The following is a 16543-nucleotide window of genomic DNA, read 5'->3' as shown; positions in this document are numbered from 1 at the left end:
ACCACGCAATTTCGAGGCAAATTTGTGTGGATCAGTGTATTCTACTTTTAAAACATCTTTATGCATTTTATAACAAACGGTTACAAATGCTTTTCAAAGACCAACTCGACAAATCCAAGGCAACGTGTTCCTTTAAAGCAGAAAATACTGTCTAGTCGGTTGGTATAAAGACACTGCTCTAGAATTGCAAAGATCGTGGGCTCGATTCCCACCCGAGTAATATGCCTATGATTTTTTTTTTTTTCACAGAGCTTGGAAAGTACTTTAGAGGAACCCAACACATCGGTGTATTGGTATAAACCATTAATACTCAGTACATCTACATATACCATCAGTCTATGTGGGTTCTCATCAAAGCCTGTTCAGGATCTACATGTACTGAGGAACCACATCTACATCTTTATCCCCAATGCACAAATTGTAACATGTATTAAACAGAAAATAATTATGAGCAAATTCGGGCACAGTTTACAACAATGTGAACGAAGACAGTGTATTGATTGGTTAAACTTTCCATTGATAAAGTATACTACAAAAGATAAACCCATAGGCCTATCGTGTCAACAGTGTCCTGCGTCTTCATCTCCGCTTGATCAGCTGTAACTATTTTGGCAGCTGGCAAGCAGATGTCTTTCTTTTTTTGTATTTACACAACAAAAGTTCGTGTTTACATACACAATGGTTTAATAGAAACAGAAAGCAAAATGTTTTTTTTTGCAGGAAACAAACGAAACTCAGTGTCGTTCAAATTATATTCACGGGAATTCTTCCCGGCGTTCGAACTGCAAATTATACTTGTTAAAGGCGTTCTGATTATAAACATTCGCTACATCACATAGTTGTGCCAACAAAACATTGTATGTTTAGTGGACATATTGCACGCATAATAGTAAAGTTTCATTTTGTCTGTATGCACTCAATCCAAACAGTGTCCTCTGATGTAGTGTCCGCCATACATCAAAGGGCTAATGGCTGCACATACCCGTATAAAATGCAAAGCCAAGCTGTGTGCAAAGCTGTGTATTGAAGAAGCCCGCCCGACGTGAAAGTTTATCAACGTCCGATGTGCGGTATATACGGTGGTTTCTGACCGTTACCTATAATGATTAAGATGGATTTAATCGTTAAGACCAACACCGGACGAAAAGTTCTTGCTTTTCTTGTAGCTACAATGATTATCATCCTTGGTTTATGCCAGAAACTCTTGACTGTGTCCAACACACAGCCAGCACCAAGCGTGAGATTGTTCGGACGCGTGCCACAAAGGCCGCCACCGCCGCCCGTGAATTCAACTGAATCTCCCGCGTCATTATCACACCATTCCACGACCGATGATGTCAGTTCTCGGAACTCGTTTACTTATCACAGACACTGGGATGTGAACTGCCCTGTTATATTTGCCGGTGACAGTGTTGCTGTGAGAGACACGGCTGAGTCTTTAGCGAGAGAGCGAGCCCGAAACAACGGGTCGCTGCCGGTCCCGAGTGATGTCGAAGTCCGGCAATGGACGCAGGACTGTAAAGCGTTTCGCTCCGGCGCGAGATACCCAACTCACCCCATGTCCACGGATGAGGCCAAGTTCCCCATAGCCTACACTATCATCACTCACACCACTTCAGCCCAGGTTGAGAGATTACTCCGTGCGATCTATCAACCACAGAACATTTATTGCATCCACCCGGATCTGAACTCGCCGAATGACTTTCATCGTGCCATCCGCGGCATCGCTTCTTGCTTCCCTAATGTTTTCATTGCGTCGAAACTAGAAGAGGTGCAGTACGCAGGGTTTACACGTCTACGAGCAGATCTCAACTGCATGAGTGACTTAATAGGCCCTCAGGCGGCGGGCTTCGATTGGCGTTATCTCATCAATCTCTGTGGACAGGATTTCCCGCTCAAAACTAATCTAGAAATTGTCCGCCAGCTACAATTTTACAATGGCACAAATGATGTGAAGAGCCTAGTCCCAAATTACGTCAAAAAAAGATGGACGTCCTTCCACCATATCATCAAGAACGGAAAAGTGACACAGACAAAGTTCCGCAAAACTCCCCCTCCCCACAACTTCACTGTGTATAATGGTAACGCCTACTTTGCAGGAACGCGGCAGTTCATTGAGTATGCCCTGAAAGACCGACATGCTTTGGACCTGCTTGAGTGGTCAAAAGACACGTATAGTCCCGATGAAAACTTCTGGTCGACCCTACACCGTGCCCCAGGCGCACCGGGAGGGTTCCCGGTAAGTTCGTCTCGGCCCGGACACGCCTTTCGCTTTGTGAAGTGGGAAAATGGCTCGAAACCTGACTGTCTGTACGGTACCATAGTCCGGCTTGTATGTATTTTTGGCATCGATTACCTTCAATATCTCAGTGCAGCACCGAATCTCTTTGCCAATAAGTTTCACTACAGTTTTGATCCGGTGACGATTCAGTGTTTGGAAGAGCAGCTTGATTTCAGAAGTACTCGTCCCCTTGAATCTAATCATTTGCCAAGGTTCCCCACCGAACACATGAAACGGCCGTGAGTCATCTTTCAACGAACACTTGTAGTTTAAAAAGAGACTTGTCACTCACTTATGTGAATAGCTTTTCAGTATTTCACGTTAAATTAAATCATTAATAAAATATGTTTGTTTGTATAATAATAGGTAATAAGGGGCATGTCAAAGGTGATGAAGTATCTTTTATCTCGAAGTCAATCTCACCTTTAAAGGTCTGGAGCGATTTAAAACGACACTGAACATCTTTGTGTTTGTTCACAAACACCTAATGTCTAGTTATATTAAAGACAACAAGGATGAGAAAGCGTACGAGTAATCCTTACAATGTCCCAGGCCATTAAAGGCAGTGGACACTATTGGTAATTACTCAAAATAGTTATTAGCATAAAACCTCACGGACTTGGTAACGAGTTTTAAAACCCTGGCCACCTCGCTCTTTATGTCCTTTTTAAGAAAGATATTTACATCTATCAATGGTTCAGAGTAAATGATTATGGTATCCTTATGCTTAAAGGAACACGTTGCCTTGGATCGGACGAGTTGGTCTATAAAAAAGCGTTTGTAACCGTTTGTTATAAAATGCATATGGTTAGAAAGATAATTTAAAAGTAGAATACAACAATCCACACAAGTTTGCCTCGAAATTGCGTGGATTTCTTTTTACTGTGCGAACTAACACGGTCGGCCATTTATGGGAGTCAACAATTTGACTCCCATAAATGGCCGACCGTGTTAGTCGACGAGGTAAAAGGAAAACCGTGCAATTTCGAGGCATGTTTGTGTGGATCATTGTATTCTACTTTTACAGCATCTGTCTACCCATATGCATATTATAACAAACGCTTTTCAAAGACCAACTCGACCGATCCAAGGCAACGTGTTCCTTTAAGCTATTAATTATTTCTGTCTGCTGCTGATCGAATACTATACCCACGTGTGGACAAGTCGTTATGTTATAGTCGTCACGGTGTATAGTTCTCACGCAATACTGCCCCTCTCTCTCTCTCTCTTTCTCTCTCCCTTTTTATCTCAGTCTGCTAAATGGCTTCTGAATACTGCCTCCAGTGATCATGTTCCTCGTGTCGAATAACAATAATGAATGCTATTAATCATTTTGCAAATTGGAACCAGACTAGTTTGTTCGTCCAGCCTCGGTTTGGTAACATTGATAACGATGGGAGAAATACAAGATGGCCTGCACTGTGATTAGGTCTCATGATAGCTATAGACCTATGGCTGTATGTGACGGTACACAATGGCTGCTTTGGGTTGAGTGCTAAGATGGGTTAAACTACGACTCCTGAGGTGACCCAGAGCGTTCTATTTTCCCGAGGCGCAGCCGCGGGGGGAAAAATGGAACTTGGGGTCCGGGTATCACCGAGGGAGTCAGAGTTTTAACCATAGCACGAGCAAAGGCAGTCAATTTTGTTCCTGTAGCACGTGGGTTGAAAGTTTGTTCACCCGCACCATGCCTCAAAGCAGACTGTGACGACATTGCCCCTTTAAGCCTGGAACTCCACTCATGATATTTTGTCACTTTTTATTGTCGTTTTTTTTTTTTTTTTTTTTTTTTTTGGGGGGGGGGATTTCTGTAGTCTTGTTGGCTCATGCGTCGGTCAGTGTACAATGCCATTTTGGATCATTTGATGAAAACTTGATGAAGGGGAACTATAAAAAAAGCACGGGGAGAGTCTTTTGACTCATGCGTTGGTCAGTGTACAATGCCATTTTTTGGTCATTTTGATGAAAATTTGATGAAGGGGAACTATAAAAAGAGCCAGGGGAGAGTGTAAGTCTTTTTTGGCGGTAGATAGACCTTTATACAAAACGCAATCTCCAATGTTTCGATGATCAGACTCACGTGTTCGAAGTGTTCATCAGTGTGAAATCCCCGTTCGAAATGGATTATGATATAATATAAGACGTTTTATTATGTTGTGTTTTCAATTTCGGCCCGCATCGGCACAAACAAAAAGGACAGAAAATGGTATACTAGAGAAAAAGAACTTTTAAAGGACAACGGAGTTACGTGTAGAAATCAAGGAAATTAATTGCAATAAATTTGGAAAAATCTAATGAAACTTTGCCTCGTGATCATGCTCAACAAATAGTGAGAATGCACCAAAGAGTACTAGTAACAAATAATCCCGGGCCATGAAGCGGGCCCAAGCCCAACTACAAAACGGTTCCCTTGTTTTCGACCAATGTTTTTTTTAAATAAGAGAGCAAGAAAATAGCAAAAGCAAGAGCATAAAAACACATTAACAGTGTTTAAACTATTAATATTAATCTCGAAATAATAGCACCGGTCCGGTTACACGGCATAAGACCCGAAGACTTTGCTTTGAAGACTTCCAACACGAGAGGGCGAGCTCTGGCAAGCCGCGCATTTAATTCTGTTGTGACCTTTGAACTTTTTAGACCTAACAACACATGACCTTATTTATTTATCGTTTCGGGATAACACACAGCCGCACAATCGATCAGTCATTCAAGAAATATCATTCACAGAACATTGTAATCAATAGCATTATTCAATAACATTTCTACCTTAATCAATGGACTAGATGAATTAGAGAGTAGGGCTAGGATAGGGCCTAGACTATTTTGGTGAAAATGGCGACCAGTGATGTGGAAGATCTTTACAAACGACTGCAGGTACGTTTTTTTCTTTTCTTTTTCTTAGTTTTACTTAGTCTTACTCTTAAATAAAGTTTCACTTTCACTTTCTTCAGTGCTTCTTCGGAATTATTCTGAATCTGAGTGTTGTTTTCAAAATGTATTTTTTCATGTTTGTAAATGTAATAAATAACAACTAATATAACAACTTACTACTTAAACTACAGTCATTTGACCAGTTCGGGATCATTGACCAGTTCGGGATCACTTCAACTTTGCAATAACCAAATAATTATATCATTTCTCATTATTACCAATTTCTTTTGATAAATGTGACGATTAACATCCATTAAACCAACAAACCCAAAATAAGGTGCCAAACATCATCAGCAAATAAATTATGGCCGTTTTCCTGAAGGTTGTCTGCAAAATTTGTCATTTTTTTGTTGAAAAATGTTGGTTGAAAATCACTGTTAAAACTTCTTACCTTTAGAATTGGAGTGCCGGGGCAAAAAATATTTATGTAAAATGATAAGAATGTGTAAAAAACATTCCTGTAAATACTGTGCAGTCATCTTGTTTCTTTGAGGAGACAAAGTTATCAAAATCTTCTTTGAGGGGGCAACTTACCCTTGACCAGTTCGGGATCACTTAACATCTCATTGCGTCAAATGGTGCCGCACTAACTTACTAAGTCTGGTAAAATCATACTACTACAGTAGAAAGTTTATTTAGTTGATTTTGAGAAACATTACTTCAACAAATTCTTGTAGATTTTTTATTTTGTGAGAAAATTAAGCTTGGAGGGGTCAATAATGCTTTTTAGGTTCGCTTCACTTTTTCATTTGCCTTTGCTGTTGTTTTGTGGTTTTGTCGCTGGGTTTTTGCGCTGCTATTGAAGACACTTGCATGACATTCACTAAAGAAAGGAAGTCCAAGTCCATGCCAACACACCTCTGATGTGTCGTGTCCTTGAGAGACAGTTTTATGAATGGGAGTATGGGTTTGCAATAAAGGGCACTCTACTGATTCAGAATAGATTCAACTGATCCTGAACTGGTCAAACAGGTGACGATACTTTTCTCAAAGCCTCTTCATAAGAACTAATCTTTTTTTGTCAGTGAATACTTGGTGAGTTTTATGACATGTTTAGGTAAACTGATAAACTTTTTTGTTTAAGATATCAAAGAGATTGCAACAAAAAACCATGTGAATTCAAGAAGTGATCCAGAACTGGTCAAACGACTGTACTTAGTCCCTCACTGACTGACTTTACTTATTTATAGTTATAATATAGGCCTAGTTAGTTACATTTACTGTAAATTTTACAATCATGACAAAATATTATTGGGTAGGCCTAGTTTGGAAGTTTTTGGTTTTAAATTTTAAGTTGTGTGGTAAACGAACATGGGATGGGGGTTAGGGAAACCCTTTGATTTTTGAACTTGCACCGCTCGGCTGGGCCGGGCTCGCATGGCTGGCGGTAGGGAAGATGAACTTAATTTGCATTTTTAAAATTTTTATTGGAAGATAATGCCCACCTGGCTGATTTTGTTGAAAACTTCAATCATGGCTGATGGCTGAAGTGAAAATGAAAGTGAAACTAGGCTACTGAAAGGCATTTTTACTCGACTGCCTTTCTTTTCCCTGGACCCTGCGTGGGGGATGCGGGAATGAAAGGCATTGTGTATGATGGCCCCTTTTCCTTCACAAGTTCGTTGCTTTTTGACCATCCACCCACCCCCCCCCCCCCCTTCAGCAACATCATGGAGCAATAAACTGGCTACGTTAAAGCCATTGCACCCTTTCGGTAAACAGTGTTGTCCAAGGCCCACACTTTGTGTATCACAACTTCTATATCAAATAACAAACCTGTGAAAATTTAGGCTCAATCGGTCATCGGAGTCGGGAGAAAACAACGGGAAAACCCACCCTTGTTTCCGCGCGTTTCGCCGTGTCATGACATGTGTTTAAAATAAATCTGTAATTCTCGTTAACGAGAATTTATATTGTTTTGCTGTTTTCTCAAAAAGTAAAGCATTTCATGGAATAATATTTCAAGAGAAGTCTTTCACCATTGCCTTCTGTAAACCCTGTAAGTTATTTGTAAATCTGTGAACTTTTATTTTTTTTCTGAACCAAAAGGGTCCAATGGCTTTAAACAATCGGTTTGCAATAACTTTATAAATAATATTAATAAGGTCTGTTGGTGGTCCTAACTAAGTAGGTATGAGGTTCGTTCCGCTAGTGGAAAACGATTAGGTCGCACTAAATACCAACAACTCCCCAGCCCTCAAGACAACTCATGACAACAAATTTTAAATGCACTTTAATTTTAAAAGAACTCTTGAACATAAGTCAACCGTGAAATAGATGCAGAAGAGTCATATATATGTGCATACATTTGGTTTGCGGTATCACCATGTGTGTATCAACTTGCCAGGTAGAGTTTGTTCCTAGAGAACTGTCTTTCTTGTTTGGGGTGTTGCATAAAAAAGGATATTTGCTCAGCTGCTTTTTTACAGACATGACATGGCGTGACAACTTTGTCCTAATGAATCGATTGGGGCAGGTTGGTATTGACATTGACAGACAGCAGTCGGGCTTCATTATAAGCTTGGGCGATATCGATTTATTTTATTAACGATATATCGCTGACAATATATATCGCGATATTCGATATAATCGCGTTTAATTAAATTTGACATCATCAGTCTCAAACTCCCAGTGAAAGTTGTAGTAAGAGACAATCATAGCATAAGAGAGGTGTTCTAATGACCTATTCTTCTGGTTTTACTCCAAACCTATGGGGTGCAAGATGTCCCAGCTAGGAAATACATTGCGATATTGCGATACTTAGTCGATATCGCGATTTATTGCGATAGATCGATATTCCGATTAAAACCAAATCGGTCCGATATCGAAATCGTTTCCAAATTAGTGTTGCGATATTCGATAATATCGTGGTGTCACCCAAGCTTACTTCATTATATTGCTCACAGTGTGAATGAAATGATTTAGCGTGCTGATTATTTTGTTGTCTTGTTCTTCTGAAATCGTAGACATTTCAACTGCAGTTGAAGGTGATCCTAGAAAGAAATGAAAGTGTCCTTCAGCATCTTGAACACATTGAGGTTGCAGTAAACTCCATTGACAATTCGGGTGTGGACCAAGCCCTGTTTACACAAAGTCTACAGATGTGCCAAGACTCGAGCAAACAGGTAAGGGTCCGTCTGAGGCTCAGTACTTAAATGCACTTCCCACCTTTGGTTATTGTTAAAGACCAGTTTTCTCACTTGGTGTATCCCAATGCATAAAAATAACAAACCTGTGGAAACTTAAGACTCAATTGGTCATCGAAGTTGTTAGAAAAAAATGTAAGAGTATATTATGCTTTCAGTATGCATAATAAAATCCTTTTTTTTATTTGATTGAGAAATTACCTCTTTCTCAGTTACCTCAGAGGGAGTCGTTTCTCACAAAATTGTATACAAATCAACAGCTCTCCAATGCTCATTACCAAGGAAGTTTTTGCTCTAAATTATTTTGGAGTGTCCAGTGTTCAGTGCCTTTAAGTGTAATTCCGTTTATTTTCTGACTCAATTATACCAAACTAAGGTACTTTATATAGTAAAACTATGTCTTCCTTGTCTTATTTATTTTCAGCTTATACTGTTCTGCCATCTTTTTGCTTTCATTACGAATTCATTGTGTCATATATTATCCGGGGAGTGACCCTTAGCACAGTGTTTGTTTATATAGTAACTGCCACTCGTACATTTGGAGCAAAAGGAATGCTAGCTTACCGGCGGTTCTTGCTTCACAGACGAGTGTTGCAAAAATGCAAATCACGTGTAAGGTCAAACAAATTTGTTTAGTGATTTATGAATTTGGTCCAGTTGGTACTGGGCCCAGTTTGTAAAGCACTAAAATTTGTTTTGTCAGTGCAAGATGCTGTATCACCAAACATTGTATTTACATTACGCATGAGTCATTAAGTGTATTCATGCTTAGATGTAATATAATGTAATAATGTTTGAATCAAACTAAAATGTTGTGTTGACTTTCTCCCAGGTCCATGAGATTGCAGAGAGTCAATGTGCAGTTCTGGAGGAGCAGATCAAGGAGTTAGTCCGTCACAGTGACGACGACAAGTACGCCGGACTAAACAGGTTTGTGAAATACATTTTGGTTTGCGGTAACACCATGTGTGTATCCACTTGCCAGGTAGAGTTTTTTTTTTTGGGGGGGGGGGGGAGAACTGTTTTGCTTTATATTCTACTACCGGGGAGTAGGTTTTTGGATTTCGACAAATTTCTCAGTTGTGTGCTAAGGGTGAATAAAAATGTACGCTTGTTTAAAGACCCTGGGCAATTGATAAAGACCAGTCTTCTCACTTGGTGTATCTCAACATATGCATAAAATAACAAACATGTGAAAATTTCAGCTCAATTGGTCGTCGGAAGTTGCGAGATAATAATGAAGTTGTGTGCTTTCAGATGCTTGATTTCGAGACCTCTAATTCTAAATCTGAGGTCTCGAAATCAAATTTGCGGAAAATTACTTCTGTCTCAAAAACTACGTTACTTTAGAGGGAGCCGTTTCTCACAATGTTTTTCACTATTAACCTCTCCCCATTACTCGTACCAAGTTACGTTTTGTGATAATAATTATTTTGAGTAATTACCAATAGTGTCCACTGCCTTTAACTGATGTATTTTTGTCTGATTACATGGACAAACCTAACCTTGATTTTTGTTACAATTTCTCCAGGGTGTCTGATACCACTATGTCCTCGGTGCGTCAGCAGTTAATCACACAGCTGGACTTCAATGTAGAGTTGCAGAAGGACAAGGCAGAGCTGGAAGCCAGACTAGCCGAGCAGCTGGCCCGGACCTCTGAGATTGATCAAACCAATCAAGAGCTACAGAGCGACGTGGAAGAGTCGCAGAAGAAAATGAGAAGCGTACTGGATAGATTGGACAAAACTGCTAAAGATGGTGCGTTCAAAGTTGCTCTGAAAATTCACCTTTTCAAGATGTATTTTTTTCTTTAATTTGTAGTTTTGTTTTGTTGTTAATTATTGTTTCTAGTTGTCATTTTGCTTTCTTTTCACTGGATAAGTACGTAGTGTTTTGTTTACGTTGTCTCTGCGCCGTCAACATTTCTCTGATTGATATGGCGCATTACAAATGCCTGATATTATTTTTATTATTATTAACATTTTCTTATTTAAAATAAATAAAATGAACAATTGATCTTTATCAATTTAGCCACGTATGTCTCAGAAGAGCTTCTAATTTTTTTAAAATTTATTTGTTTACTCTGTAAAACAGTTGGTTTTCCCTTCACAGCATATAAAACTGTTCATTATTTTTGATTAATTACATCATTGTGACTTGTCAGTTCATTGGAATGTTATCTTTTCTCCCTTCTATTTGTAGCTGAAGACAGATTGGACAGTCTCGAGACAGAAACAAAGAAAGCTCAGAAGACATCAGAGGAATTTCAGAAACTGTACGAGACCGAAAAGGCCAAAAATGAAGATTATGAGAAGAGCAGAACTGACGTTAATTCAAACACATTGACAAGGAGGAGGTATTTATCCAAAAAAAAGTGAACTTCTTTGTTTAACCCAACGTTCACACTGTAGTCACATGCTAGAATCTCACTTGGCTTGCTTAAAGACACTGTACACTATTGGTCATTGTCAAAGACTAGTCTTCACAGTTTGTGTATCTCAACATATGCATAAAATAACAAACCTGTGAAAATTTGAGCTCAATCGGTCGTCGAAGTTGCGAGATAATAATGAAAGAAAAAACACCCTTGTCACATGAAGTTGTGTGCTTTCTGATGCTTGATTTTGAGACCCCCAAATTCTAAACTTGAGGTCTCAAAATCAAATTCGTGGAAAATTACTTCTTTCTCGAAAACTACGTCACTTCAGAGGGAGCTGTTTCTCACAATGTTTTATACCATCAACCTCTCCCCATTACTCGTAATCAAGAAAGGTTTTATGATAATAATTATTTTGAGTAATTACCAATAGTGTCCACTGCCTTTAACCCTGCAAGGTTTTAAAGGGCAGTTTAAGAACGAGTCACTACTCTTTTATTCCCATTCATGAATGCCTTTCTTGTTAAAAGGCCTAATAAAGTAAGAAACTCTGTAAAACTTATCCAATTTCCGCCGTCCTTGAGCTTTGTACGTATGTGTGTTACACTTTTTCGGTATGCATTCGAGACAGTTTTCAGATATGCATTCATGCGCGTATAGTCTTGGTGCAAGACCTTTTTCGTTTTGACTTTCACACACAGCGCGGCCAACTCACTAAACAGAGAGAATTGTAACAAAAAAGGTTTCAGTTTTTATCCCCCAAATCTTGAATCATTAATTTTACCAACCTTTAACCCTTTAAACATGATTATTTCAAACTGTCAAAAGTACAATTACTCTACAGTATGTGTCTATTGTTGATGGTTCAACTTATTTTAAGTTTTAAAAGCATTTAATAAAGGAAGTTGATACATTCTTATGTTCCCCTCCAGGAAAAAGAGTGCAAAGTCAACCCGGGAATTGACTCCTATGTCCCTTCAGACACGTAATTCACCAACGCAGCCCTATCTCTTCCAGGCGCCGATGTCCATGGCTAAAGCAGCCGGCCAAATGCGACCACAAAACATGGATCCCAAGTACTTGGTGAGTTGGCTTTAGCCCTGCCCACCTTCTCTTAAGCTGTTAGAAATATAAAATGTTTTTTTTTGGTCTCCATTCTGTTAAAGGGTCTGGGTACTTGTTGTAGGACACAAAACACAATGTCCACAGATTTACATTAAACTCACACAGTTTGAAGATAATAATGGTAGAAAGATTCCCCTAAACTATTGCTTGCTGGGGTTCTGTGCTTTTTAGAAATGAGTCGAACAACTCACAAAAATTATTTGAGCGTGTAAAACATATTTGCGTGGCATTGCTTTACTCATTTCTCAAAAACTGCAGCATCTCAGCAAGTTATATTTTAAGGGACTCGTTCAACCGTCTTAATATTCAAACTCTGTTATTTTAGAGGAAATCTGTGGACATAGTGTTTTGTGTTACAAAAAGTAACCAAACCCTTTAAAGTGGTATCAAAAAAGCTTTTGTCCAACAGTCTCTTCCCACTCCCCTCTGCCCCACTCCCCTGTGACCCCACCCTTTCCCCCTAGCTCTGCCTGTCCCCACCGACTCTTCCATTGTGTCAAAGGGTGCATTCGTTTAGCTTCCCTGGGTCTACCCCGGGGTGCTCACTCGAGTGAGCCCCTGACAAGAGCTAATAGAACGATCACACTCGCCCTCTCGTGGTGATGGCATGCACCTCAGGTCACCCCCAAGTGACCAACTCCACCAAGCAGGGCACTGGGGGCTGACCAAGGTGAGCCCCGCCAAAGCTATTCGAACGTACCGGGGCAAACTGGGTTGGACCCAGGGAAGCTAAACGAACGCACCCAATATGAATCTGGATGATGACTGATGATATCCTTTGTGTTGCCTCACCAGTGTCTTGTGGATGAGAACAAAGATCTTCACAGCGAGGTGAGGAGATTGCGAGATGAGAACACCACTCTGATGAGGAGCAGTAAAGATTCCAAGAGGGACGTAGAGAACATCCAGGTAATCTTTAAGCTCCCACCATCTTCGTCATGTTCCTTGCGTCAAAAACCAGCATTACATAATAACATTCTTTGTACTAAAGCCTCGGTTCTGGTTACATTGATTTATACGGGAGAAAATCAAGATGGCTGCTCCATCGTAAAGGTGTATAGATAGTTCCGGCTTATTTTTGAGGGGGGGGGTATTTGTTGTCAACTTGTGCGGGTACGACGTCGACCTTGTTAAGGTGCTGGTGTCTATTTCACAAAGATAGTCCTAACTTAGAACTAGTCTTAGGTCTCTTTAGAAGCCATTAAAAACTTGAGGCTAGTCCTAAGTTAGGACAAGTAACTTGTCCTAACTCGAAATAAGACTAGTCTTAACTCTTTGTGAAATCCACCCCAGGTCTCCTCTTCCACCTTGCCTCTCACTGGCTTAGTTTTTCTACAATTTTAAGTATTTGTTTACACTTTTATTTTCTCAGTAGTTACATTTTGTGGATTGTACCTTTTTTAATCCCAGTAGTCTTTCTTGATGGCTCCCATTCTGACCCTACCAGTCTTTCATCAAAGTACTTTGTGAGTGAACAGTAAACCTGCATAGGGCAGTCAGCAGCCCTTCGATTATGTGTGTTATCTAATTAAGTCCACTGTTTGGGAAAAGGAATTACATGGATATAACAGGCGTGAGTTGCCAGAAAAAAAGGATGTTCTATTCTGGCTTCTTTCTTTAGTGGAGCTTACCTGTAATGAAAACCTGTAGTTTTGTATTCCTGGTGATGCACACATTCTGTAAAACCCCCAGATTGTAGCATTTGAGAGGTTCTGGTACCAAAAAAGGAAAAACTGGTAACCCAGGCTTGCAAGCCACTTTCAGGAATTTTGAAATTTCAGCAATCTCATCCCTGGATTTGATTTAACATGGTTTTATGATACAAATTGATTCTTTCAGCGTTACATTGCAACATGTTCAACACAGCGTAATGAGCTTCAAATCAGGCTAAAGCGGGAGCAGGAAGAGGTAAATATGAAAGGAATCATTCACGTAATAGATCGCAATACAATCTTATTTGAGTACAAATGCAGTAAAGGGCCCAATTTCATAGAGCAGGAAATGTTGCTTGACGATTTCCTGCTTGGCACAATTGAGGAGGATACCAGTCACATATAGTGCATGCAACATATCATAGTATTTTGGCTGGTAATCTTAGTCTGGTAAGCATAATGTTTTTGTGCTTAGCTTCTGTTTGTGCTTAAGCAGCTACATGAAATTGGGCCCAGGTTAGGTTTTGTGTACACTCCTGTTTTGAGTTTTAGCTGTGCAATTAAAGAACACAGTACAAAGTCCTGATGTCCATGGCAGTTTCCTCGATTTTGTTAAAAAAAACTATGCACTTTGCATGCCTATGTGTGGTTCGAGGGGGGGGGGGTTAAAGAAAGGTATTACTCCCTCCTTTTAACCTTTAGTGTGCTGCTTGAAATGTGGTATGGGCCTTTAAGACAACTTGATTGAGTTTTTTCTTTCTTGACAGCATCGCAAGGTTGTGGCGTCGATGAACAAACAAGCAGCCGTGTGGATCTCAGAGAAGAAGAGTATACGTGGAATGGAGACGACAAGTAAAACAGCCAAGGTAAACGACTCAGGAAAAAAACAAATAATATTACAGGTTGTTAAAAGTTTGTTCTATTACTGGAAACGGGCTCGAGAGCGGTTTCAAATGCTTCACTCCTTACATCAGGCTGCTTTCATGTGGTTTTGCAAATAACTATTGCAACTGGCAAACTGAACTATCAGTACTATTTAATTGTTGTTTGTGAAGAAAGAAAAAAAATTACAAAGCGGGATTTGAACCTCCAACCTCTTGGTGCTCTATCAACTACAAGCTATGGCTGCCCAGGTTGTATACTAAGCTTGGGTGATATCGATTTATTTTATTCACGATATATCGCCGACAATATATCGCGATATTCGATATAATCGCGATTAATGAAATTTGACATAATCAGTCTTAAAACTCCAAGTGAAAGTTGTAGAGAGACAGTCATAGCATAAGAGAGGTGTTCTAATGACCTATTCTTCTGGTTTTACTCCAAACCTATGGGGTGCAAGATGTCTCAGCTAGCAAATACATCGCGATATTTAATCGATATATACTAATCGATATTAATATTGTATACTAATAATTTAATCGATATATCGCGATATATCGCGATTTATATAACACCCAAGCAGATCCTTGCTATTTGATTGGAGGATTGTCCGTCACGTGATAGCAAATAAAAGTACCATTGCACGCTGAGTCACTCACCGTGCTTTTTCGTTCCATCCGAAAAGTACCATTGCACGCTGCCAGCGTAAAAAAACATCACTGCGTGCGCGTGTCTTTGGTAACACAGCAGTGTTACTGAAGGCATATTATGTCAAATTACTAGCATTCGGCTTCTACAATTAACAATCGTAGGCCTACGCTTTGTTTGTTTTGAAAGTTGTATCTTTCAATCAAAATGACAAAGATCTACTTGGATGTTATATAAAACAAATAATGAATGTCTATGAGTGCAATGGTGCGAATATGTTCATTCGTTGAAAGCTGGAATGTTCCATTCAACTCGGCTCCGCCTCGTTGAATAGAACATTCCATCTTTCAACTCATGAACATATTCGCACCATTGCACTCATAGACATTCATTATGTGTATAATATCGATATTTCGATTAAAACCAAATCCATCCAATATCGAAATCGTTTCCAAGTTAATATCGCGATATTCGATAATATCGTGATATCGCCCAAGCTTATTGTATACCTGGTACTCCTCATATCAGGGAGCTGAGAAAGATTAAAAAAGCGTTATTGGACTGATGACCAGAGAACTTAAGTAAAGCGCATTGATATGGTTATTGTGAAATGCGCTATATAAGAACTTATTATTATTATTATTGTTTAATCCTGTCTGACAGATACAAGCAGAGCCAGTATTTGGAGGTGCGCGAAGGTTAAAGGCCCACCCTGTCAAATTGAATGAAGACCGGCCAAGAGATATTCCTGTGGCGTCATGGTGACCAGACACCTGGAGGTGACGATGAGGACGTTGAAAAATAGCAAACAGGGTAAGGTCAGAGGTACCTGACTCCAAGGAGCTGTTGAGAAGAAGTTATATACCTTCATCAGGGTGCGGCCATCTCGATTTGCTCCCATTCAAATCAATGTAAACCGAGGCTGAAAGGGCAAATAGTCTGGTTCCTTTTTTGTAAAATGAATGAACAGCATTCAACTGGATACCGGGAACAAGGCCAGCAATGGTGGCATCATGATAAAGGTATATTGCTTAAAGGGTTCAGGTACTTTTTGTACGACACAAAACACAAACATACACAGATTTACATTCAACTTACAAGGTTTAAAGATAATGATGGTAGAAAGCTTCCTTTAAGTAATGCTTGCTGAGGTGCTGATTTGCTTCATCAACATTCAGTATTAACTTAATCTCCCACCAAAAATGCATTGAGAATATGTATAAATGTATAGTTTTTGACCACCAAAATGTTTACTTCTAAATTAATTGTTGTATATGATTATTAGATTTATAAACAAGTGTACTTAACTTTTTCCAAAGTCATCAGGTTTACCTTTATTACACAAACATTTATTGATTGTGAATATACGACTTAAAAAATATTGGCACTAGCTAGTAGCAGAAAAGCTTATGCACAGGTTTTTGTCTAGTTATTGCAAATAATTCTTCATGAAGAGTATTGTAAATAGACGTCTTCAAAAATGTAGCTTCTTGCC

The 16543-nt window shown here is 39.4% G+C and overlaps 2 protein-coding genes across 2 annotated transcripts; both read left to right on the top strand.

Moving 5' to 3' along the window:
• Positions 1-1171: 1171 nt before the first annotated feature.
• LOC139952715 (beta-1,3-galactosyl-O-glycosyl-glycoprotein beta-1,6-N-acetylglucosaminyltransferase 4-like) lies at positions 1172-2804 on the top strand. The gene has a single exon (XM_071951920.1). It carries the CDS (start codon positions 1172-1174, stop codon positions 2522-2524), a length of 1353 nt encoding a protein of 450 aa, XP_071808021.1. The 3' UTR covers positions 2525-2804.
• Positions 2805-4966: 2162 nt separating this feature from the next.
• On the top strand, positions 4967-16096 carry LOC139954437 (uncharacterized). Its single transcript, XM_071954236.1, has 10 exons — positions 4967-5158; positions 8182-8340; positions 9194-9291; positions 9893-10119; positions 10564-10717; positions 11671-11821; positions 12659-12772; positions 13703-13771; positions 14283-14381; positions 15712-16096. Exons 1-10 carry the CDS (start codon positions 5117-5119, stop codon positions 15811-15813), a joined length of 1215 nt encoding a protein of 404 aa, XP_071810337.1. The 5' UTR covers positions 4967-5116; the 3' UTR covers positions 15814-16096.
• Positions 16097-16543: the final 447 nt, after the last annotated feature.

This window comes from Asterias amurensis, chromosome 2, assembly GCF_032118995.1.
Source record: "Asterias amurensis chromosome 2, ASM3211899v1".
NCBI lineage: Eukaryota > Metazoa > Echinodermata > Asteroidea > Forcipulatida > Asteriidae > Asterias > Asterias amurensis.
This window is presented reverse-complemented; position numbering and strand designations above follow the sequence as displayed.